This window comes from Grampus griseus, assembly GCF_964374135.1.
Source record: "Grampus griseus genome assembly, chromosome: 1".
Lineage (NCBI taxonomy): Eukaryota > Metazoa > Chordata > Mammalia > Artiodactyla > Delphinidae > Grampus > Grampus griseus.
In genome coordinates, this window is record NC_139017.1 from 9190729 (window position 1) to 9216394 (window position 25666).

Here is a 25666-nt window from a genome sequence, read left to right on the forward strand (position 1 = left end):
TCCTTCTGCTAACTTTGGGTTTTCTTTTTTCTTCTTTCTCTAATTGCTTTAGGTGCAAGGTTAGGTTGCTTATTTGAGATGTTTCCTGTTTCTTAAGGTAGGATTGGATTGCTATAAACTTCCCTCTTAGAACTGCTTTTGCTGCATCTCATAGGTTTCGGGTCGTCATGTCTCCATTGTCATTTGTTTCCAGGTATTTTTTTTATTTCCTCTTTCATATCTTCAGTGATCACTTCGTTATTAAGTAGTGTATTGTTTAGCCTCCATGTGTTTGTATTTTTTACAGATCTTTTCCTGTAAGTGATATCTAGTCTCATAGCGTTGTTGTTGGAAAAGATACTTGATACAATTTCAATTTTCTTAAATTCACCAAGGCTTGATTTGTGACCCACAATATGATCTATCCTGGAGAATGTTCCATGAGCACTTGAGAAAAATGTGTATTCTCTTGTTTTTGGATAGAATGTCCTATATATAGCAATTAAGTCCATCTTGTTTAATGTATCATTTAAAGCTTGTGTTTCCTTATTTATTTTCATTTTGGATGATCTGTCCATTTTTGAAAGTGGGGTGTTAAAGTCCCCTACTATGAATGTGTTACTGTCGATTTCCCCTTTTGTGGCTGTTAGTATTTGCCTTATGTATTGAGGTGCTCCTATGTTGGGTGCATAAATATTTACAATTTTTATATCTTCTTCTTGGATTGATCCCTTGATCATTATGTAGTGTCCTTCTTTGTCTCTTCTAATAGTCTTTATTTTAAAGTCTATTTTGTCTGATATGAGAATTGCTGCTCCAGCTTTCTTTTGGTTTCCTTTGCATGGAATATCTTTTTCCATCCCCTTACTTTCAGTCTGTATGTGTCTCTAGGTCTGAAGTTGGTCTGTTGTAGACAGCATATATATGGGTCTTATTTTTGTATCCATTCAGCCAATCTGTGTCTTTTGGTGGGAGCATTTAGTCCATTTACATTTAAGGTAATTATCGATATTTATGTTCCTATTCCCATTTTCTTAATTGTTTTGAGTTCGTTATTGTAGGTCTTTTCCTTCTCTTGTGTTTCTTGCCTAGAGAAGTACCTTTAGCATTTGTTGTAAAGCTGGTTTGATGGTGCTGAACTCTCTCAGCTTTTGCTTGTCTGTAAAGGTTTTAATTTCTCCATCAAATCTGAATGAGATGCTTGCTGGGTAGAGTAATCTTGGTTGCAGGTTTTTCTCCTTCATCACTTTAAATATGTCCTGCCACTCCCTTCTGGCTTGCAGAGTTTCTGCTGAAAGATCAGCTGTTAACCTTATGGGGATTCCCTTGTATGTTATTTGTTGTTTTTCCCTTGATGCTTTTAATATGTTTTCTTTGTATTTAATTTTTGACAGTTTGATTAATATGTGTCTTGGCGTATTTCTCCTTGGATTTATCCTGTATGGGACTCTCTGTGCTTCCTGGACTTGATTAACTATTTCCTTTCCCATATTAGGGAAGTTTTTAACTATAATCTCTTCAAATATTTTCTCAGTCCCTTTCTTTTTCTCTTCCTCTTCTGGAAGAAGTTTAATGTTTTCCCAGAGGTCAGTTCTTTTCATTCTTTTTTCTTTATTCTGCTCTGCAGTAGTTATTTCCACTATTTTATCTTCCAGGTCACTTATCCATTTTTCTGCCTCAGTTATTCTGCTATTGATCCCATCTAGAGTATTTTTAATTTCATTTATTGTGTTGTTCATCGTTGTTTGTTTCATCTTTAGTTCTTCTAGGTCCTTGTTAAACGTTTCTTGCATTTTGTCTTTTCTATTTCCCAGATTTTGGATCATCTTTACTGTCATTATTCTGAATTCTTTTTCAGGTAGACTGCCTATTTCCTCTTCATTTGTTAGGTGTGGTGGGTTTTTATCTTGCTCCTTCACCTGCTGTGTGTTTTTCTGTCTTCTCATTTTGCTTATGTTACTGTGTTTCGGGTCTCTTCTTTGCAGGCTGTAGGTTCGTAGTTCCCGTTGTCTTGGTGTCTGTCCCCAGTGGCTAAGGTTGGTTCAGTGGATTTTGTAGGCTTTCTGGTGGAGGGGACTAGTGCCTGTGTTCTGGTGGATGAGGCTGGATCTTGTCTTTCTGGTGTGCAGGTCCACGTCTGGTGGTGTGCTTTGGGGTGTCTGTGGACTTATTATGATTTTATGCAGCCTCTCTGCTAATGGGTGGGGTTGTGTTCCTGTCTTGCTAGTTGTTTGGCATAGGATGTCCAGCACTGTAGCTTGCTGGTCGTTGTGTGAAGCTGGGTGCTGGTGTTGAGATGGAGATCTCTGGGAAATTTTCGCCGTTTGATATTATGTGGAGCTGGGAGGTCTCTTGTGGACCAGTGTCCTGAAGTTGGCTGTCCCACCTCAGAGGCACAGCACTGACTCCTGGCTGCAGCACCGAGAGCCTTTCACACAGCTCAGAATAAAAGGGAGAAAAAGTAGAAAGAAAGAATTAGTAGAAGTAGAAAGAAAGAAAGAAGGAAATAAAGAAAGAAAGGAGGGAGGGAGGAAGGAAGGAAGGAGGGAAGGAAGGAACAGAAGAAAGAAAGAAGATAAAGTAAAATAAAAAAATAAAGTAAGATAAAATATAAGAAGTTACTAAAATAAAAAATAATTATTAAGAAAAAAATTAAAAAACAAAACAACGGACGGATAGAACCCTAGGACAAATGGTGGAAGCAAAGCTATACAGACAAAATCTCACACAGAAGTATACACATACACACTCAGAAAAAGAGGAAAAGGGGAAAAAATCATAAATCTTGCTCTCAAAGTCCACCTCCTCAATTTGGGATGATTCGTTGTCCATTCATGTATTCCACAGATGCAGGTACATCAAATTGATTATGGAGCTTTAATCCTCTGCCTCTGAGGCTGCTGGGAGAGATTTCCCTTTCTCTTCTTTGTTCTCACAGCTCCCGGGGCTCAGCTTTGGATTTGGCCCCACCCCTGCGTGTAGGTCGCAGGAGGCCATCTTTTCTTCGCTCAGACAGGACGGTGTTAAGGGAGCAGCTGCTTCGGGGACTCTGGCTCAATCAGGCCGGGGGGAGGGAGGGCCACGGAGTGCGGGGCGAGCCTGCGGCTGCAGAGGCCAGCGTGACGTTGCACCAGCCTGAGGTGGTCTGTGCGTTCTCCCAGGGAAGTTGTCCCTGGATCCCGGGACCCTGGCAGCGGCGGGCTGCTCAGGCTCCCCGGGAGGGAGGTGTGGATAATGACCTGTGCTCGCACACAGGCTTCTTGGTGGCGGCAGCAGCAGCCTTAGCGTCTCATGCCCATCTCCGTGGTCCGTGCTTTTAGCCGCGGCTCGCGCCCGTCTCTGGAGCTCCTTTAAGCAGAGCTCTGAATCCCCTCTCCTCATGCACCAGGAAACAAAGAGGGAAGAAAAAGTCTCTTGCGTCTTCGGCAGCTCCAGACTTTTCCCCGGACTCCCTCTCGACTAGCCGTGGTGCACTAATCCCCTGCAGGCTGTGTTCATGCCGCCAACCCCAGTCCTCTCCCTGCGCTCCGACAGAAGCCCGAGCCTCAGCTCCCAGCCCCGCCCACCCCCGGCAGGTGAACAGACAAGCCTCTCGGGCTGGTGAGTGCTCGCCGGCACTGATCCTCTGTGCGGGAATCTCTCTGCTTTGCCCTCCGCACCCCTGTTGCTGTGCTCTCCTCCGCAGCTCTGAAGCTTTCCCCCTTCGCCACCCGCAGTCTCCGCCCGCGAAGGGGCTTCCTAGTGTCTGGAAACCTTTCCTCCTTCATAGCTCCCTCCCACTGGTGCAGGCCCGTCCCTATTCTTTTGTCTGTTTTTTCTTTTGCCCTACCCAGGTACGTGGGGAGGTTTTTGCCTTTTGGGAGGTCTGAGGTCTTCTGCCAGCGTTCAGTAGGTGTCCTATAGTTGTTCCACGTGTAGCTGTATTTCTGGTGTATCTGTGGGGAGGAAGGTGATCTCCGCATCTTACTCTTCCGCCATCTTCCCCTCGTCCCTCTGTAAGGTTTGATTGAGTGCTTTGGGTTTCTACCCTCTGTTTTGCAGTTTCCCTGTAAGACCTTCTGTGGTCAGTGACTCAGCCATGCTGACAGCTCCCAGATCTACATCTCTGCCTCTCTCTGGAGTCCCCAGCATGGAATGTAGACGCTCAGCCTCTCTGGCGTTCCCAGCACGGCGTGTAGACGCTCAGTCTCTCTGGAGTCCCCAGCATGGCGTGTAGACACTCGGCCTCTCTGGAGTCCCCAGTACGGCGTGTAGACACTCAGCCTCTCTGGAGTCCCCAGCACGGCATGCAGACGCTCACACACAGCAGGCCTCCCACTCCTGCTCATCTTCCCGGGCTGCCTCTCTCCGCTCATGACATCTGTACCTGCCCTGATGCTCAAATTAGAAACTTTGCATCAGCCTTGATCTCTCCCTTATTTCGCTTATCTGACCAATTCACAGTTTCTCCCTCAGAAAGGTCTCTCTTTTCCTCACTTGCCTAGCTCTGTCATTGCCTCTCATTTGGACTTTAATGGCACCTAATAATATGATTAAAGTTTATTGACCACAGTACAGACTTGATATGCATTTAAATATACAGCAGCCTATGAGGGAAATGTTACTAATGTTATTGTTGTTATCATTTTACAGATGAAGAGAAAACAAGGTTCAGAGAAGTTAAGCAGTTTCTTAAATTCTCAAAGCTGCTGTTGGATTTGAACTTAGATCTGATTTCAGAGCCTCCACCATCTTTGAAATCTTCCTAATTGCTGCAAAATTTCCCTTCTTGAGCCCTTGTTTCAATCCACACTGCCTTCTCCTTTCCTCTGAATGATCTGTTAATTACTCTTCAAGAATCATCTTACACAGCATCTCTTCTCTTTCCAAGTTCTCCAGGGTAGAAGTAGATGCTTTTGCTGGGATTCCACAGCACTCTGTACACGCATCAACCTTGGCCATTATTATTTTGTATTTTAATTATCAGCCTACACATCCTTGAGAGAAGAAACCTCTAATTAATATTCATATTTACAATATCTCTACTCAGTAGGAGCTGGGTAGATTTTTATTAAAGGAATGGTTCTACAAATACTGTTCATTGGGGAATTTAATACTTGCTCTTTTATTTTTATAGGAATGCTATTCATTTTTTTCTACTAAAATGTAAACTTAGCAGTTGGGAGTAACTGCTTTTTTTAAAAAATCATTCAACATCTGTTTATTCAGTGGGAAATAGTACTTCAAAATAGCCTGAACAGGCACAGTTTTTTTTTTCTGTATACTTTATTTTATTATTATTTTTATTGAGGTATAGTTGATTTACTATATTATATTAGTTTTCAGGTGTACAACATAGGGATTCAAAATTTTTATAGATTATACTCCATTTGAAGTTATCTTAAAATATTGGCAGTATTCTCTGTGCTGTTTAATATATCCTTATAGCTTATTATTTATATATAGTAGTTTGTACCTCTTAATACTTGCTTTTTAAACTAACCCCTCCTTCCCCTTTTGGTTTTCTATTATCAACATAGGGAGATTTTAATAAGAAATCCATTTCCACTTGTCCCCCAAGTTCCCACTCCTGTTTCGTATGTGGTGACCTCTATTTACTCTGATATCTCTGTTCCCTCAGCCTCTTTTTTTGTGCCACCCCATATGCCTGTATTCTATTTTCCCCAAGTTTTGCTTTCTGCTAAGCAACAGGTAATGTGTCAGCACTAGTGTTTCACTGCTCACTTAAAGCTTGAGTTCAGATGCTGTTTTTCATCTTTTATGACTATGATGGAAATTTCAGGTCCTAGATATGGGAAAGATATTTTGGGGCAGTAGGATCTTATGATTTTCTTCAAATCACACCCCATTATGTCTTTGAAGAAAGCTTCATACATATCTTTTCTGTAATCATCCTTCCAAAATTGGTAAAAAGTCCTTTGCAGTTGCCAAAACTGTGGTGTGACTGATAAGTTATAAACAGGAAAGTGCTCGTCTCTGCCAAGATGCCAAGATGCTTGAATCTGAATTGTACAAATCTCTGTCTCTTTTTGGAGAAGATAAGACTTTATTTTTATGAGGAAACAATGAAGGCTTATCTTGTACATCTCCAGAATTTGAAAATGTATATCTAAAAATGGGAAAAAAATCATTAATATATCCAGGTTCTGATATCAGAACTCTAACAATATGTTTTTAATTTATTAATCTGAAAATATAAGGATAAAACAAATATCATGTAAAAATGTGTTAATGTGAATATATCCTTGTAGCCATTTGATAAATACAATTTTTGAATCGTTTTAATAAAATGAAATATTTATTAATTTTTAAAAATCCTAAGAAAAACAAACAGGATTTAAGATAGTAAGTTAAAATAATCTGAAAACTAATTTAACTGTCAGTCCCATGAAACACATACTTCCACATAGAGTTCTTGAACAGATAGCACTTTAAGTTTAAATTCTCTGTTCCTAAGTAAAACAATTTAGAACTCCCTCAATTGGTGTTAAACCCAGAATAGTTCATTATCCACTTTCCCATGAAAACATCAATTTTTGGAAGAACTCCTCTTCAAAATGAGTCCAAGCTTGAAGGAAGTGATGAATACATTAGTAATGGATGTAAAAGCACACTGCATGTGGCTCATTCCATCAGCTAGCCCCAGTTCTTTATTTTATATGTGAAGAAACTGAGGCCTATTGGTACTAGAGGTACAGAGAGAGACATGAGGTGCGTGAATAGGCGCTAATCCAGTTGCTTGGTCCAAAGCTTTTTGTTTCTTGTCACCATGTGGCACCTTGCTTCCCCAGCATGAGGTGAACGTGCTCTGAGGGCTGGGCAGAGGGACTGTATTTGGAAGGTAAAATCAGTACATAAGCAAAACTGAAAATTCTAGACTTACCCTGTGTTGGAGTGCAAGGGGAAAAATAAGTAGCAAAGGATGTTTTTTATTCCATTTATTAGTTACATCAATGTTTGGCTGACTTAGTATAATTTGCGTGAGAAGGGTTCAAGGTGTCCTGAAACCATGTGTCTTGAGGCCATGGATGGATGACCTTTCTGACTTGCCCATGCATATACTCATTTGCTGATGGAGTGAGACGAGGAGACTATTTGAAATGCGTGGAAACATTTCTTTTCTGGCATATTGTGCCTAGGGATCATTATCAAGTTCAGATATCTAAGACTTAAACCTGTGTTCTTATACTGGTATTTTTAAAAGAAATAAATTCAGTGGATTAGATAAAATTGGACTACTGTGGTAACACCTTCTACAAGTAACTAGAGCCCCCATTAATCAGCTTTATACTTTTTAACAAAAAATGTTCTCTTGCACAGCTAATGCTCTTTCCCAGAAATGAACCCCTGAATACTGATTCTATATTATAATAATTCTTTGTTTAATGAGAATAATTCCAGTTAATATTTATCTTCATGTGATACAGCTTAGGTTTATAGGCATTTTAAAATAGTAATGCTATTTCAGTCAAACTTGAGACCTGAGAAACACTTTTCATACTAAAACTAAAAATCTTGATCAGAAATTTCCTACAGTTAATTCTTTGGAAAAATGATATTAAATATTTTAAGTATCTTATTCTTTATCAAAAGTAAAGAATATTTATCCATTACTAAGGAACATTTATCCTGTGCTATGTGCTCAACAAAGCAAGTGAAATAGACATGAGTTCTTTCCTCTGGAATATTCTGACAGATTCTAAGAAGCTTCTATGACAGGGAGGATAAAAACAGTCTTTTACCAGAAAAATTACTTTATCATGTCTTTGAAAAAAATCACATATTTATAAAGTTTTTAGTTTATATTTGGAATTATTGATTATCAAGACCATCATGATGGATTCAAATTGTGAGGAGAAAAACCTCAAAATATAGGAACCAAATTTTCTACCCTATAGCAATATAAGTATGAAAATAAATGAGGAAATTCATACATTTAAATAGCTTAGACTCATTTGGAATTTTTCACATGTAGAAGATATATGCAATATAGAAGTTCAGTTATGAAAGTAATAGTAGGAAGATTTTATAGGTAAAATATCTCTCAAGAACACATCTTTTTATATGACTTATGATATAATACAATTGATTATACTTTGAGTACCAAATTTGTCTACTAATTAAAGTTATTACGAGCACTCTAAAGAGTACATTTACACTAGAGACAAAACTCATATAGCTAGTTTTTAAAGAACTGATCTGTGCATTATGACAGAAAAATTTCATTAATAAGAAAACATCCATCTAGTTGGATTTCTACAGTAAAAACTTTATCGCACTGTTGTCATGAAGAAAGACCTTCCTTCTCCTTGCATATTAAGTGAGCTATGTAGGTATGCCATAAATTGTGTTGTTCATGTTATAAGAGTTCTGTAGTCCATCCTTTCAGGATCTGTTTCTCTTTGAGAACTAGAAATCAATTTATAGTTTGATTTCTTCTATTTCATTCCTACTCCATTTCTGATTTTTTTTTAATTTATGTATTTAATTTTTTTATTTTTGGCTGCATTGGGTCTTTGTTGCTGCACGCGGGCTTTCTCTAGTTGCGGCGAGTGGGGGCTACTCTTTGTTGTGGTGCGCAGGCTTCTCATTGCGGTGGCTTCTCCTGTTGCAGAGCTTAGGCTCTAGGCGCGCGGACTTCAGTAGTTGTGGCTCATGGGGTCTAGAGTGCAGGCTCAGTAGTTGTGGCGCACGGGCTTAGTTGCTCCGCAGCATGTGGGATCTTCCCGGCCCAGGGCTCAAACCCGTGTCCCCTGCATTGGCAAGTGGATTCTTCTTAACCACTGCGCCGCCAGGGAAGCCCAGATTTTTTTATATATATATATATTAAAAGCACAAAGCCAGGACTTTCAGTATACCAGCTTCAATTTAAACTTTTGAGTGGTGGTCAAGAATTGTTGTTGGGTTGAATAGTCTTCAGAAGTTTCTGGTACATTTCTGACTTTAGAAACCTGGGATAGGAATCCCTTTCCATGTGCATATGCACTATTTTTTGAGCCTCTTCAAAACACGTTTGAGTGGGTTCTTGAATATTCTTGATGATGGTTTCTCTTGTCGAACTGTCAATGTTAATCTGAAAAGTGAAATTACATGTAGAACATAAGTAGGCATAATTGAAGTTGAAAATGGAATGGAAAGGTTTAATTTTTTTCCTCCTCTCCTTTTCAGTGGAATAGGGTAATTTTGTTTGCAGTTTCACTGATATCTTAAAAGACTGATAAGAGATAAGCTACTTGCTTTTGAAAAAGTAAACATCCAACTCCACATCCCAGATTAAAAAAAAAACACCCCCCCTGCCCGCCCGCCACAACAAAACATGAGGGCCAAGACCAGGGAAATACCAGAAACCGTTGCTTCCTTAGGCAGATGCAAATGGTGTGTTAGTGGAGTCTGCAAGCAAGGAGTTTATGAGATGGAGGCCTCTTTTAAAGAAAAGGGAAATCGGGGCTGTTTTGAAGTTTATCTTCCTTAAACAGTCATGAACGTTGATTTAACTGACTATGCCCTGAAATGGGAAGAAAGTGAAGAGAAGTGGAGAAATAGAGGAGAGAAGTGGTTATTCAATAAACCAAGTATTTTCCAGACAAGAGTTTTGAGGAACAAGTCAGTAATGTTGGACTCTCCTGGAAGACAGGAATCTCATGAACCACCCTCTACCCTTATCCTCTTGACCAGAACTTTCATTCCTCGTTTTCTCTCCACCAGCAGGAGTCTCAGGGTGTCCGTTTCATTCATGACTCTTTATTTCCTTCCTCCAGTTGTAAGTGATTGGCAGGCATGTCGGTGTGAATGTTCGCTGGGTTTGCTGGTTTTAAACTAAGGTGAGTGGTGATGGCACACTTTGCCCACCCCCACTGGGGAAGTCACCACGTCTATTCTATCAGTTGTTTCTTGTAGCAGAGTCAGTTTTTACAGGACTTCTTTTTTTTTTTTTTCACTTTCCTGGGAATTAAGATAACTTAATGAGGAGAGGCTTTGGAGCCAGACAGGCCTAACTTTCCTACTTAACTGCTGTGTGACACTGAAGAAGTTAAATTAACTTCTCAGATTCTCAGGTTTCTTATCTGTAAAATAAGGTTAACAATACTGACTACATAGCAATATAGGAGGTACTGGATGTAAAGTGCTGGCACATACGTGTGCTTGACAGACACTAACACTTTCCTGGGGTGTATTGATTTCCGGTTGCCGGCATTGTCAGGTGTGGTTACCTCTCTAGGGGACTGTGGCTGGATGTAAGTCCTATAAAGCTTCTTGGCCCTAGAAGTTCTGCTCCTCTGTGAGGCAACTTTCTTATAGGTTTCACACGCCATCCAGAATTTAATATTTTCATCACTGTGCTCCATTTTTAAGTATGCTGCATAGACTACCGGACCATCTAAAAGTAGAGGAGAAATCATTTTATTTTCCTGGGTCAGCATCCTAAAAATATCTGAACAATATGTAATGCAGTTTAAAACTAACATCTGAATCAGAGCTTCCAAATTATTTAACAAGTGAGTATTATATAATGATACACACACACACACACACACACACACACACACACACACACCCTACATCTTAGTTACATCTATGCATCTGAAGCATGTTTTGACAGTGCCAGTTAGTGGTGGGATCATTCCTTCATTCCTTTATTCTGTGTTACTCAGAGAAAAATGCCCACTAGTGTGGCTGGGTCTAGGATGGAATAGGTCACAAGGACCCAGAAACAGGACTTAAATGGCCTCAGTGGGAGAGAGCTCTGATCATGAACCTGACATGAAAAATCTAAAACCTCAATACAACCTGGAGGATAAGAGCAAGGTTTAGAATCTAAACAGGCAGGTCAGGGTTGAAAGGAAAATGTCCAGACCATGTAGAAGTGATAAACTGATGAGGCTGTGTAGCCTGGGGTGTTTCTCATATCCAGTTAGAGCAGGAGAACATGGATAATGAACAATTCAACTTCATATCCATGGTTTATGGTTCACACCAGAAATGAAGGATGAGGCAGGGAATGGAATTCAGATAGGGTGTTGGAAACTACCTCAAAATCCAGAACAGGACAGTGAGGATGTGCAGAACAACCATTAAGTGACACTTGATACCAGGATCAATGGGCATCCTCAGCTCTGGTCTTTTCTGAAGTGGGAAGATAGGGGCAAACGTGTGGGAGGAACTTTCCCAATTGAGCCACTATCTTGTGGGCACCAGTGTTTGAAGAAGAGGGTTAAGTGAGTTTTCACAAATCTAACACATTAGTCAGAATCTTTGGGGGGATCAAGTATTCTCAAGATTCAAGATGAACCCTCTGAGAAAAATATTAAACTTCTTTTGGTGACTAGGAAGTCTCTTGGCATATCTGAGAAATTGAATTGCTAAATGATAAGGCAATGTAACTTTCCAATGACAGTGACAGAAATGTGTATGTAGGCGTATTGAACACGTGATGAAACATAGGATTTTGACTAACAGTATCTTAGTATTGTTAACTTTTACAAGAAATATTAGTAATCAGAGGGAATAGCAATGGTGAGTAAAATCATATTTTCCTAGATCTTCACATTAGAGATTGGATCTAATGAGTTTCCTAGCACCAGAAAGCCAGGCTCCTTGACTCCTTGGCTTCTACTGCTCTGTCAGCACTGATACAAAAATAAAGACAAAAATTAAGGTATTCTGTATTCAAGAAAAAAACTCAAACAGAGGCAGATTCTAATAACACCTTCTAAGGAGGCATTAGGGTTGGGGAAAGCTGGTGATCTGCAAGAAATGGGCTATCCTAGGAAGACACAGAATTAGAGATTGGTTCATTAGTATCATGGGAGCAAGTGTAGCCTTCACGACATTGGGTGGGAGATGGTTCAAAAGAAGCATTGTTTGAGTTGAGAGGACAGACGAGATGGGGGTAGGGCTTGTATAAAAATGTAACAAGGAAAGGATATGGATTTGGTATTTCTACCCAACGGGGGAATATATTTTACCTTACACTTAAAACAAGAAGTTTGTTTTCACAACAATTAACTTTAAGATGTGCCTCACCTCACCACAGACACAGAAAGCTGGGGTCAGAGAATACAGATGTAGCAATTGGTATTCCTGTTAGAGAAACAGCTGAATGGGTAGGCAAGCCAAAAAACAAAACAAATCAAAACAGAAAGCCATTTCTGGCACAACAAGTGAAGCTGGAAGCTAGTAATTTGCCGTGTATATTGAAAGAATTAGAAGCCTATTTAAGAAAATAAAAAGCAATTTTTTATACTTTGTACTTAGAGAAATTTTGACTGAGTGCTTCATTAGGAACAGAAAATAAGGATCCTAAAATAAATGAGTTATGGAATAGGAAAAAAAACAAGCTACCAGATGACATCTACAGATCCTGGAATGAGACTTAGCCACCAGGCTGCTTGCGTGGGTTAAGCGGATGGGGTGGGGGGCAGGTGGGGGGATAATTTGGAAACCAGTGTTAGATTACATGTTATAGTATTCCGAATTTGTGTTTATATTTATGTTTAGCTTAACTGTATAGTAAAATGTTTAGGGATTCTTATTCTAGAAGCTGCCTGCATCTGTATCTGCCTTTTTCACCTTCCCTCCTGATTGAGTGGAGGAAGGGTCTTCTGGGGCTGGCCTAATGGTTCAACAGTTCTCAACATTCCCAAGTCCTCTGCTGAGGAGCCCATCCGTGTGGTGCCACATATATGTTTTAACTCTTTTTCTTTTTTTTTTGCGGTACTCGGGCCTCTCACTGCCGTGGCCTCTCCCGCCGTGGAGCACAGGCTCCAGATGCGCAGGCTCAGCGGCCATGGCTCACGGGCCCAGCCGCTCCGCGGCATGTGGGATCCTCGGGGACTGGGGCACGAACCCTCATCGCCTGCATCAGCAGGCAGACTCTCAACCACTGCGCCACCAGGGAAGCCCCACATATATTTTTATATAGATACCCGATGCCGTAGACGGTGGTATTGTTCTCAGTTATTCCTGCCCTTCTTGGAGGAGGATTGTACTTTCATGTCCCACGTATTTCAGCCTTGCTTGTTGGACTTGTGTCAGCCAGTGACACCCATGCACAGTGTCATGTGCAGGTCGGGCAGAAGGCTTCAGGGGGACTATCAGGTGGTTCTGCCATTGCTCCCCCCCAAAAAAGAAAAAAAAAAACGTGAGAAGGACGCATTCTGGAAGAACTGCTCCTTTAGTCTGAAGGCCAGAATAAAGACCTGCAACAGAGCTACAGTTGACCCAGTCATTGTGTAGCATGAACAAGAAATGCACCTTTCTTGTAGATTAGTGAGATTGTAGTACCACGTATTACTGTATCATATCCTAGTGAAAGCTGACCTGGACCGCTTGAACTTGTCTGATATTATGGATAGGACTCTGGTGTGTAGAACAAGTAGCTCACATGATTGGTATGTTTTATAGAATTTTGTCTTCATTAGGCTAATTGTTATGCTATGTAAGTTAAGCAGCTGAAAATAGTTGTACAAAAGTGTTCCAGGGGGACTTCCCTAGTGGCGCAGTGGTTAAGAATCCGCCTGCCAATGCAGGGGATTTGGGTTCGAGCCCTGGTCTTGGAAGATCCCACATGCTTCAGAGCAGCTAAGCCCGTGCGCCACAACTACTGAGTCTGTGCTCTAGAGCCCGTGAGACACGGCTATGAGCCCACGTGCCACAACTACTGAAGCCCACGCATCTAGAGCCCGTGTTCCGCAACAAGGGAAGTCACCGCTATGAGAAGCCCATGCACTGCAAGGAAGAGTAGCCCCCACTCGCCGCAACTAGAGAAAGCCTGCGCTCAGCAACGGAGACCCAACGCAGCCAAAATAAATAAATAAATTTATAAGAAAAAGAAAGTGTTCCAGGAATCCAAGCAGTTATTAAAGTCAGAACTGAATTGCTCACTTTAGAATTTCTATTGACTCATACAACAAGGGGATTAGAAGGTGGGAAAGCCTTTTCCAAATTAGGCGATGCAGCCCAGTGCGGCCCGTTCTGAGGTTTTAAATGATGCTCCTTTCTGAGCACTAACGCTCCAGAGACCGTGATTCTGCTTGATCAGAGTAATAGGGATAAACAGGAGAACTGCTCATTAAACTGAGAAGCTGGAAGAACTAGATTTATGTCACACCTAGTGTGCGCTTTTTCCTTGAAGAATGAGAGTGGTGCCTTTGGGACTCCCTAGTGTGTTCTTTACAACTTAGTCACTGAAATTAGTATTTCTGTGACACATGCTGGTATCTTCATGTAAATAGAAAGGAAACATGACATTCCTCTTGTCTGAGTCAGAATGGTGGCCCATCTATTCCAGGATTGTTTTCTGCAAGGCGGCAAGGCTCATGGCATCATTAAATCCTAAAAATGGGCTGTGTGGCAGTCTGCCACCAGAAAAGTGTCTAAAACTATGTTAAATCCATTTTATTTTTAATATGTACCACTGGGGAAAATGAATTCCATAATTCTACCAGCCTCTGTGAAGTTTTAAAATAAGTCTGTTTTATTGAAATTCTCTGGTTTGGCTTGTATGATATTAATCATTTCTGGGTTTTCTCCTAACTTCTGTTTGCTGTATTATTATAAAAGCAACTTAAATACAGAAATTTGTTAACAACTTGATATATTTCCTTTCACTCTTTCAGTCCTTTGTTCATGTTTAACTTCCTACCTAAACAGTATTCATTTAACTTTCTACCTAAACAGTATTCATTCATCTTCACAAATACAGACACACTCTCAAATTACCTTATTGGCATTATACAATGAAAGCAATTTTGTATCACTCTTTCATACTTAATATGGTGTAGCAAACACTTTCTCTTATTTGCTCTTTTTTTTTCCTCCTGTTTACTCTTAAAGGTCATGTAACAGTTCATTGCAGGACTACTACACTGTATTATATTTAGCCGTGTTACCATTATCGAATATTTAGATTATTTCCCCTTTATATGTTGTAACGTATTCTACATTGACCATTTTGGTTTATAAATCTTTGCGTCTCTAATTACTTCCCTAGAATTAAAAGAGTAGAATTACTAGATTGATGATGTAATATTTTTGGAGACTCTTGATACCTATTGTAAAATTGCTTTCAGAAATATTTCATTGTTTTTCGTTAGTAATAGCAGTGTTGACATGTCTACACACTCCTTCCTTCCCAATCAGATTGGGTAAGACTAGTGACTTGTAGTTATTTAAATTTGTGTTTTAAAAATATTAATGCTTAAACATTTTTTCTTTATTCCAGACCATTTCTTTTCTTTCTGTGAATTTCACATTTTTTTGTCCATTTTTCTTTTGCATTGTTACTGTTTTCTTGAATTTCCAGGTCTCTTTGTATATTAAAGACACTATCTGTTTTACTTATGGCATTATCTTCGGTTTTACTTTTACATGTTACTTTTGTTTATGATTTTGGGGGAATATTTGTAAAATATCTAATCTGAAAAAGCCTAAGTTTATCCATCTGATCTGCTTTCAATCTTTTCTGCACTCTTATTAGAGAAAAACCTGTAAAACGAAAATCTGGCCATGGCCCTTTATTTATAGCCTTCAACCTTTCCCATTGCTCTAATGGTAAAACCCCTACCTCTCGGCAGTGGCTGCAAGGCCCATGAGGCTACCGCACTGTCTACCTCTCCAGCCTCATCCTGTCATGCCTGAACACCGTCCTGGTTTGCACCTTGCTCTTCCTGGCCAGGTAGTGTGTTACTGCCATGCTGCTGTATATGCAGTTCCTGCTGTATGTGTGGCGGGCTTTATACCCTGATCTAAGACTCAGGTTTGGTATCTCAGTTTCTGAAGAAAATCTCTCTGAAGCCCCTGTCCCCACAGCAGGTTAGATAAGTGCTTCCTGTCAGTTGACAAGCAGCACCTAGTCCGCACTTATTTTCATTCTCATTGTATCTCCCTCTGTACCACAGTCTGTTCTGTTTGTTGATTTATTTCTCTTACTCTCCGCTTGCCTGCAAGCCCTTTGAGAACAAGCACGGCAGTCACTCACCTCTGCGTGCCCCACGCCTGCGTGCTGCCTGACAGGTAACAGGTACCCAGTAAAGAAATGTTTGTTAATCCAGGCTTTTGGATCCCTCGTGCTTCTGTATTTTAAAGAGACTGCCTGTAGATTTTGAAAAGTAAAGAGGCAGGCTCTAATTACTCAGCATCCAGGAAGCACCAAAGGACAGAGGATTATACCTGACAAGTTGTTACTTTTTGGTTTCTTGAGAGCGAGACAGAAAATGTACTAACTGAACATTGAGGTCTACAGAAGGCCAGGTTTGTTGTTGTTTTCCCTGCAAGGTGAGGACATGCGTGAGAAGTTAAAGAAGACAAAAGTGCTAGTGGGAAGGGTGAGGCATGGCAGCATGGGGAGTATGAGGGATGGCGAGGGGAACCATGGCAACAGCTGTGGGCAGCAGCGCTGAGACTAAAGGGTGGTGTAGGGAGCTGCCAGTCCCCAGTGAGCAGCACAGAATCTCACGGACGAGGAGAGCCGAGGGAACACACAGGAGGGAACGACAACATCCCCCAGTGACTTGTAGTGTCCACTCTCTGCCGTGATGCACTACGGCGCCTTCAGCACTACGAGAATCCTACACTTTCCATCTGGCATTTCCAAGGCTGTCCATGGTGACTGTGATCACTGTGAAAGGGAGGGAAGCGTTCAGTACATTTAAGGATGATTTTGGCCAAAATTAAGATTGATGCAAATTCTGGGATTCAGAAACCTTGCCGATCCAGAAGGGCTTAACTGTATGTCTGCTCTTGTGTCTGTGCTGGAGTGCACACAACAGGCCATGGAAGAATACACAATTGTACTTTCTCACTTGAAATCATCACTGCAAATTTTAAAATGGGCACTCAGCATTACCCTCTGTCATCCTACTATCCTCCCCTAATATCGTGACTCTCCAACTCTCCAGAAACTATTTCCTATCCCCTCCTTTCACAATGCCAACTCATCCTCTCCTCAGCTGCTGATGACCCTGCTTCAAACTTAGCTGAGAACACAGGTTTGATTAGGTGGAGATTCCCTCACCTTCTCTCCACCCAATCAACCAACCTACCTCTGCTGGTACCTGCCCTTCCTGACTCTCCTCCCGAGAGGAAAGGATCCCAGTTGCTTTTTGGGTGGGCCAAAGAGTTCATTTGTGGCTCCCACCTGATTTGCTTTCCCTGTTCCTTTGCTCTTAAAGTCGCCTCCACTCTATTCTGTGTCATCCATTTCTTCCTCTCTAATGGTTGCCATCGTCTGCAAATATGCTGCTGTATTTCCCAAGTAAAACCAATAACAACTACTGACTCTTTACGCCCAATGTGGACCGCATTCACACTTCCTTCCAGTCTCTGTGCTTTTCTCTGATGAACTTTACAGCAATATTTATGTAAATAATTCCCTGTATCATCTGCCTTGCTTCCTCTTGTCCAGCCCATCTCCACCATGCCCCCCAGGCTGCTCATATCTCGGCACAATTGACTTCACGTTGCCACACCCGATGGTCGCTGTTCCTTCCACATCTTACCTGACTTCCCAGCAGCCTTAGACACAGTGCACCCCTCCCTTCCTGAAACGCTCTCTTCTTTGCCTCCCATGATGATATGCTGTCCTGGTCATTCTTCACTCACTTGATGCTCCTTTAACATCTTCACAGACTCCTCCTCTTCTCTGGATATGGAAATATTGGTGTGCATCTAAGCTCCACGTCTGGGTCTGTGCTCACCTCTCTCTGAACTCTCCCTCTAAGTGGACTCATAGGGCCATGGCTTCGATTAGCATCTATATGCTAATTACTCCAGGTTTTGTCTTCCCTACTGAGTTCCAGTCTTACCTGGTTTATTGAAATAGCCTTCTAACTAGTCTCTCTGCTTCTCTTCAGAAGAGAACTAGCGCATACTTTTATTGACTTACAATATTATGTTAGTGTCAGGGATACAACATAGTGATTTGATATTTTTATAGATCATACTCCATATAAAGTTATCATAAAACATTGGCAGTATTCCCTATACTGTACATTGCATCCTTGGGTCTTCTGTGTTTTATACCCAGTAGTTTGTATCTCTTAATCTCCTCCCCTCCCTTGCCCTCCCCCACCCTCAGAGGGTATTTCTCGAAGCACATTAATGCTTGTTACTTTGCATTTAAGGTCTTTCATGTGGCCTGTAAGGCCCTGTGCTCCTGTTAGGCTGAATTTCTTTGCTTAATTGAAGACACTAGCTTCATTCATATCTCAGGGTCTTCTGAACATGGTTTTCCTCTGCTTGGGCCGCTCTGCCCCCAGACCCCAGTATGGCTGGCCGCTTCTCGTCATTCAGTTCTTAGCTCAAATTTTACACCTTCGGACAGTTTGTCTCTAATCATCCCGTTGAATTTCCCTCTTACTCCTGTCTTTCTTTGTCATGCGACCTGGTTTTAGTTTCTTCAAAGTACTTACTACGTTCTGGAATTAATTAAGCTATTAGTTGGCTTTCCTGTTTGTCTCTCTCCTCCCTCTAGAGGGTGCACATGAGCTGAGCACAGTGACCCTCGAGGCCTCTTTCACTGTACTGTCCAGTGCCAGGAAGGTCAGCCAGACACATGGAAGGATTGAATGACTCATCCAAGGGCATTAGTTGCCGTTTTAAACTTATTTTTATTTATATTAAGCATACTTTACTCGAATATTAGTGGGAAACCTCTATCCTCATATTTTGAGATTTGGCCAAAAAATATTATTTATGTATGAGCCTTCTGCATTCTTTTCTGGCATTCTTTTCTGATATTTTAATCAAAATCAAATATAAAACTTTGATTAATCAAAGTTTTGATTTTAATTATTTTTTAGTCTTGACCTTTCCAGTTTGTAGAGTCCTCAGCTTTTAGGGGATCATTGGTCTTCCCTGGTATCGCAGTGGTTAAGAATCCGCCTGCCAATGCAGGGGACATGGGTTCGAGCCCTGGTCCGGGAAGCCTGTGCGCCACAACTACTGAGCCTGCACTCTAGAGCCCACGAGCCACAACTACTGAGCCCACACGCCACAACTCCTGAAACCCGCGTGACTAAAGCCCATGATCCGCAACAAGAGAAGCCGCCGCAATGAGAAGCCCGTGCACCGCAACGAAGAGTAGCCCCCGCTGGCAGCAACGAAGACCCGATGCAGCCAAAAATAAAATTAAAAAAAAAAAAAGTTATTACTACTTTTATGCCCATTTGAAAATAATTTTTTCCTTAAAATCTTGGATGTTTGGAAACTTGAAGGACTTTCTATCATCTGTAAACTTGGAACTTCTGCAGGGTACTATCTCTTTAATTCATTGTGGAGATTTTTTTTAATGAGACCAGTCTTCACACCAAATCCCGAGGAATACTACACATTACATTTCTTCATTGAAAGAAGCACTCATTTGTCTTCACTGTACTTACTTCTTTTAAAACCGTTTCCTATCTTTAAAGTACTTACAGTCAGAACTCTTTATCATTTTACAACAATCTGAGTCATTTAAGTCCCAGCTCAAAATTTGCCTCTTGTGAGAATCTTTGCCATGTGGGTTTCTGAACTACATATTCTTAGAAATTGCTTTTTAATCTGTGTGGAGGCATCTGTGTGTCTTAGCTAGAGGATGCGTTTTACTCCTGTGCTTAGTTAATGTAAACGCAGTCTATTCTCTGGCACATTTAATGTTTGTATTCTTAGTTTTATCTTTCTGATTGCGTGTCCCGTAGAATGATTTGTTTTATCACCTTTTTATTACATGATTGTTGAATTTTTTACATGAATTTCACAGTAATTCAATTTCTGGTAAGGTTAGTACCCTGTTTTTGGCGATTTTTGTAAAGAGCAGTATGCTGTCTTCCTGTCCTCATCTTTTCTTTAGACTTTACTTATTCTTATGATGCTAGATCTCTAAATTGCTAATTCTAGCCAAGATCCCACTTGAACATTTTTTCTGAGTAATTAACTTTATTCACTTAGTTTATGAGGCTGCCAGGATTGGCACAGAAACTCTTACACAATATGGTTTGGCGTTTTGATCTCTTCTTACTAATATTTGTCTTGTATTTATTCATTGAACATTTATTGCATGCCCATTAGGTACAAAGCACAATTTCGGCCTCTGGGAGGTAAGATGAAAGGTGGATGAGAAGTGATCTGTGCGCTAAGGGAATTTACAATCTAGTGAGAAAGCAGCTGCGGGAAAAAACCCAGTACACGAAATTGCTATAATTAGAAGCAAAGTAAATAATAATACTATCAAATAGAAAAGAGAGAGAAAAATATTTCCAGGAGGTTTCCAAGAGGAGAAAGTGGAACTTGAATTTTACCTTTAAGGATGGGCAGGGTAGATAGAGGAGACAGATAGGCAAAAGCCTGAACCAGGAGAGTTGGACATGTAGAAGATGGGGCAGACATCACAAGGGCAGAAGGGCATGTCACGTGTAGGGACAGAGCTGGAGGTAAGTGTTAGAAAGTGCGTTAGGTTGGGTATAGAGTCCTGAAAACCAAGTTGGAGATTTTGGACTTTTGGGTGGGCAGCAGAGAAAAAGGAATGCTATTCAAGACAAGCGCTTTATTTCTAAGAGAAATAACTCTCAGTCATTGTGTGTCTCCTCTGTATCAGGCATTGAGCGAGGGGGTGTATATTTAACCTGCACAGGAATGCTGAAAGGATACATGATATTATGCCGTTTTGCAGATGAAGAATAATAAACTCCAAGAGGGAGATTCATCTGGCAATGCTGCACAATATGGATTACTGGGGCTTGGGACGAACTCTGAATTATTAACAGAGGATCAGTCAGGATAGCCAACTGAACATACACTTTAGTCTCTTCCTCCTATACCAATGTCCTAAAATTGACCAAAAGGATACATATCTTAAAATTTGCAATCATGCTGGCAAACCGGATCACAAACTAGGAGGTACACCTGAAAAGTGAGAGGCGGGGATGGTGGCGTCAGAGAAAGAAAGCGTGGCCTTCAGTGCCCACTGGGGAGGGCTGCTACCTGAGGTGGGCCCTCAGGTGGTGACAGAGCCTGGAGCTGTGGGTCCCAGCACTGTGGGCGCCGTGGAATAAGAGCCAGGCCGGCTGGCTAAGGTGTTTCAGTAGGAGTAGCCCGGGGTCCGCACCTGTGCCACGGCCCTCGAGGCCAGGTGGCGACAGCTGTCTCCGAACAGGAGTGGGGGCTCAGCCCTTGAGTCGAGAAAAGCAGGCAGCACCCCAGGAACATGGCGAGCCTTGGGGGACAGGAAGCACCCTGCCCAGAATAACTGCTGGCACCCCTGCCAATTTAAACCTTGGGTATCACAGCTAACTCCCCTCCCACAGTCAATAGATGTAAACAGATTAAACGTTCACAGAGGAGCTAACAGGGAATCTCAAATAAAAGAAGGTATAGAGCAAATCATTAGCAGACATTTGAGGGGAACAAACTGCATTTTGAAAAAAGTACCAAGTTCAGCAAACAGAGGCATTTTCTTTGAGTGCGCCCTAATTTTTCTCTGTACCTGTCTTCTGGTGTTTATTATTTCCTACAGCCTCCCAGTTTCCTACCCCAGACACAGTTGACTGCTCCTTCATTTGTCTTGTGTTGAGCCTCTGACTTTACCTTCCTCACCTCCACTGCTATCATCTTCCATTTATACCATCTGAATTCTGACACTTATATATAACTAACTATGGACTTATATGCAGTCCCACTTAAATCAGTCACTGATAAAGTTAGAAGCAAACTTTGAGGATTTTTAGAATATCAAAACTCAAATTTATTCTTACGTCTCAAGGCACTAAGAAGAGGAAATTGTTAGTTTTTTTTTTTAAATTATAACTTTAGAAAGCTAGAGGAAGGCAGTATATTTCAGTATGTGTTACTATTTAAGCATATTTTCCAAGGGATTTTACACATATACTTGTGAAGAATAAGTATTCACAATGACTAATCTTGCTTTAATTCACACCAAAGAAAATAGTACTGGTTGACACGGCAAACTATTTTCAGGTTTCTTTTTGTAACCGTGGCAGTTGCCGTTTAGAAGGCTATGAGAAGAGCAGCAAACATACATCACCAAGTTCCCTCATCTTCCTCCGAGAATAAAACTGACTAGTTATTAAAAAAATGATATGTACATGATACTCACATTTCGTAGCCATCAACTTTTCAAAAGACTGGGCCCACTGTAATGCTTCCTCCAAAGTAAGGCTTTGAAAAGAAACAAAAGGTGCTCATTGCACTAAAATATTCTCAAACTTTTTCTGAACTAAATAGAAATATGCTATCTTGAAAATAATGCCCAAATATAGTTATACTCTATTTGTGTGTAGTTTTGGGTGGAAATTTATTTCCCAGTGATCTTTTACGTTTTATTTTTACTTTCTAAGTGATTAGAATTATAAAAATATAAAAGCAGAAAAAACATGAAAATCTGATAAAATAAATTTTAAAAGACAAAGAACCAGAGTTTTATAATCTCTGCGGCCCAGATTACCATTGTTAATATTTTGATGTATTTCTTTTTAGTTTTTTGGTTGTATGCATGTTTGTGTGCTTTTAACCAAGAAGCAATCATTCTCTGCATATGTGTGCGCATACTTTATATGTGTGTGGGGTGTGTATATACGTGTATATACACACACACATACATATACATAGGTATATATACCCTTTTAATAAGCCTTTTATGTCTTCACAATTTATAGTGTTATAATTTATAATTGTAAATTTATTTTTTTGATTAGGGAGATATTTATTCTCTTATCTTTAGATGAGTAATTGTAAATTTATAATCACTGGGAGTCAGTATCATTTATAGTGACCATGAAGTGTTCTACAAGGGGGCATTCCATAGTTTACATAATTATTCTCAATGAGTGTTTTGATCATTTCTAATTTTTCACCAATAAAACCAAAATAACCCAGCTGTCATTGAGGCTTGCCATGCCCACAGTCAAGGTAATTCCTTAAGAGATTAACAGAAGTAGAATCAGTGCTTCTAAAAAGGTTATACATTGTATGCCGCTACCACCAGCAATGTGTTTGCTCATTTATGTATTAGACTCTTAGAGTTTATCCACAAAACCTATTGGTATGCATAACTTTGTATTTATTATGTATAAATATTTTCTTGGTCAGTTATTTGCTCTATATGTTTTTACCTTGACAGTTTTAGTTTTTATCACTGTGAATAATATGTCAAGTTACATTTGACCTAAACATATGAAAAAGGCTATTTACCATTTTGAAAATATCTGTGGAAGATACTGGCTTCGAGACTTCATTTCTTTCATTTTGGTGGGCTTTTTGAGGTGAATTGGTAAGCGACTGTTCATTAGAATCACTTTCTTTCCCTCCTTTGAAATACTCAGTCCGTTCATTGCCACTCAGTTTATGATACGTTCTTACTTTTCCTATTTTTAATAACCGCATCTAATCAAAAGCCACTATAGATACAAGCAAGCACTGCCCATTGGCTATCACCTGGTATAGTTAGCTCAGTACTCAGTGTTGAGGTGACAGCCATCTGCATTAGCAGGTACTTAACATAACGAAAGAAGATTAGTTAAAGAGGTTAAAAAGTAACCTGGGACACAGAAAAATATTGGGAGTCCTAGAAAGGTCAAATATCCTTTGTTTTCTGAAAGTTCAGGTGGTACTTGCTAGTTCTAGATGGACTGTTCACATCAGCACTGAGGCTTAACAGTGCACTGCCGTTGAGATTGTTTTCAACAAACATTTCCATGCAACGGTGTCAGACTCGTTGTTCCTTTCTCGTATTAGAACTTTTAAAAACAGAAACCTAAAATCACCTTTGCCAATCCGTCGAAATGAAAAGTGCTTGGCAAGGTGTCCTGCAGACCTAACTGTCATGTAGGAGAGAAGAAAAGCTACAGCGTGAGAGGAGATGCCGTCACTGTCCTGGGTTAGCTCAAAGTTTGGTGTTGGTGATTGTTGGCAAGGGAGTACCTGTGCCTCTAAGGGTCATGAGTTTATGGAGATGCATTGTGATTGGGGTAATTATGGTTGGGGGTAAAGCTGTGAAGTAAAATTTGGTTTTGGCTGAATCCCATTTTTGCTTGTAATTTTTCCTGAGTATTTCACCAATTTCATGCGGTCCCGTGGCTACCAGTTTCCCTTAGGGTAATTCTAAACACCTTTGTCCCCTCATCCACTGGAGTTTCTAATAACAGACTCCACTTTTGTGTCCCCTCCTTTCTTCTGGACAGAGAGAGAGCAGGCACCAAACAGATACGGGAGCATTCTGAGACATCACAACATTGCGGAGAGAGGAATGAGGAGTGTCTGGAGTCTGACAGTCCTGGGTTCTGATTCCTGTGCTGGACTTGATAGCTTTTGGTCTAACTTAAAATCTCCAAGCTTCAGTTTTATTATCCACAAAGTTACCCTGAACATTAAGTTAGGTCAAGAACATTAAGCACTTATCAAATGACTGTCATCTCTTGGTTTGTGAGGAATGTGAATTCTCTTTCCTTGGCCTTCGCTGGCCCTGATGGTGGGTGTCAGGGCAGGTAGAAGGAAGGCAAGCGTGGATGGTGATGCTTTATGGGAATCGTCAGCAGAAGAGAAGGAAGCTCTTCCCAAACCAGCCTTCTCGTCTTCCTCCTCACACAGGCCTGTGCAGTTCAGCAGCCTCAACTGGTCAATTGCAATGCTGAGCTTTGGGTCTTCCTGTCTCTCCCACCCACCACTGGAGACTCTGCATCCTCCAAACACACAGTAGGTGGTTTGCATTTTTGGATGTTTGGATACCTCAGGGTGGGAGCCTGCATACCAGGAGTTCCGACTGCAGCAGGGATGTGTGGCCACGACTGAGTCTCCATGCAGATGAGGTCAGGCTCTCAGGTTAACCTAACAGGGATCCTCAGCCTGGGGATTCTTCAGGGTGAGCAAATCCAGTCAAATGGTTTGTTACCCTCCTCAGGCATTCCGCTTTCCATTTTAGTATAGCCACTGGCCCCACCTGAATGGCTTCACTTTGAGTTATGGCAAAATGTAGAAGAGACCTGGGAGCTTGGTGAGCATTTGGTTACCCCTCCAGTCTCACCTCTTCCGACCACGGACGAAGGTCTGGCGCTTTGTAGATAGAGGGTTTGAACCATGTAAATAGTTTGGATGAAAGAATCTCATTTTAACATATAAAATTTTAACAATATAAGACTTTAAAAAAAACCCAAGAATATCTGTTTGTAAAAGACTCTCTAAAAACATTAACCTTGCTGGATTCTCAAGTGTGAACCATGAATAATGAAAATGGAACCTTAGTGTAACGCATGGTTGCCCTTCTAGTGGAATTACGTGTAAATGCAAATTTTACTTTCTGAACAAAATATATTAAGACAGCAGTTGAATAAACATACACCTACTTATCATGTGATAAATATACATGATAACGGTAATAGAATTTACATGCTACTTACTTTGAAGGAGGCCTCTTAGAGTCATCTCTGCACATCTTACAAATCCAACAATTCCGCCTGCTCATTTTTCTAAAGAAATGCAGCATATACTTAGTATAATCTAGTGATTTAAAATGATTATATATTAGAGTCAATTTCTAAAGAACAGACAAAGTTATAAATCATAAAATAATAAGGATGGGTTCTTGAAGTTAATGGAACACAACCACTGGTGGGGATGGGAAGGAGGGAAGAGAATAAAATAACTCATCTCATAAATGCTTTATAGGAATATAAGTGCTTCGAGTTGTGATTTTAGA

General features: G+C 40.7%; 1 protein-coding gene across 1 annotated transcript; it reads right to left on the reverse strand.

The window, feature by feature from the left end:
- Positions 1 to 8866: 8866 nt before the first annotated feature.
- On the reverse strand, positions 8867 to 25432 carry RGS13 (regulator of G protein signaling 13; the record flags this gene model as incomplete). Its single annotated transcript, XM_082662875.1, has 4 exons — positions 8867 to 9052; positions 10191 to 10357; positions 22073 to 22134; positions 25368 to 25432. 4 exons carry the CDS (start codon positions 25430 to 25432, stop codon positions 8867 to 8869), a joined length of 480 nt encoding a protein of 159 aa, XP_082519001.1.
- Positions 25433 to 25666: the final 234 nt, after the last annotated feature.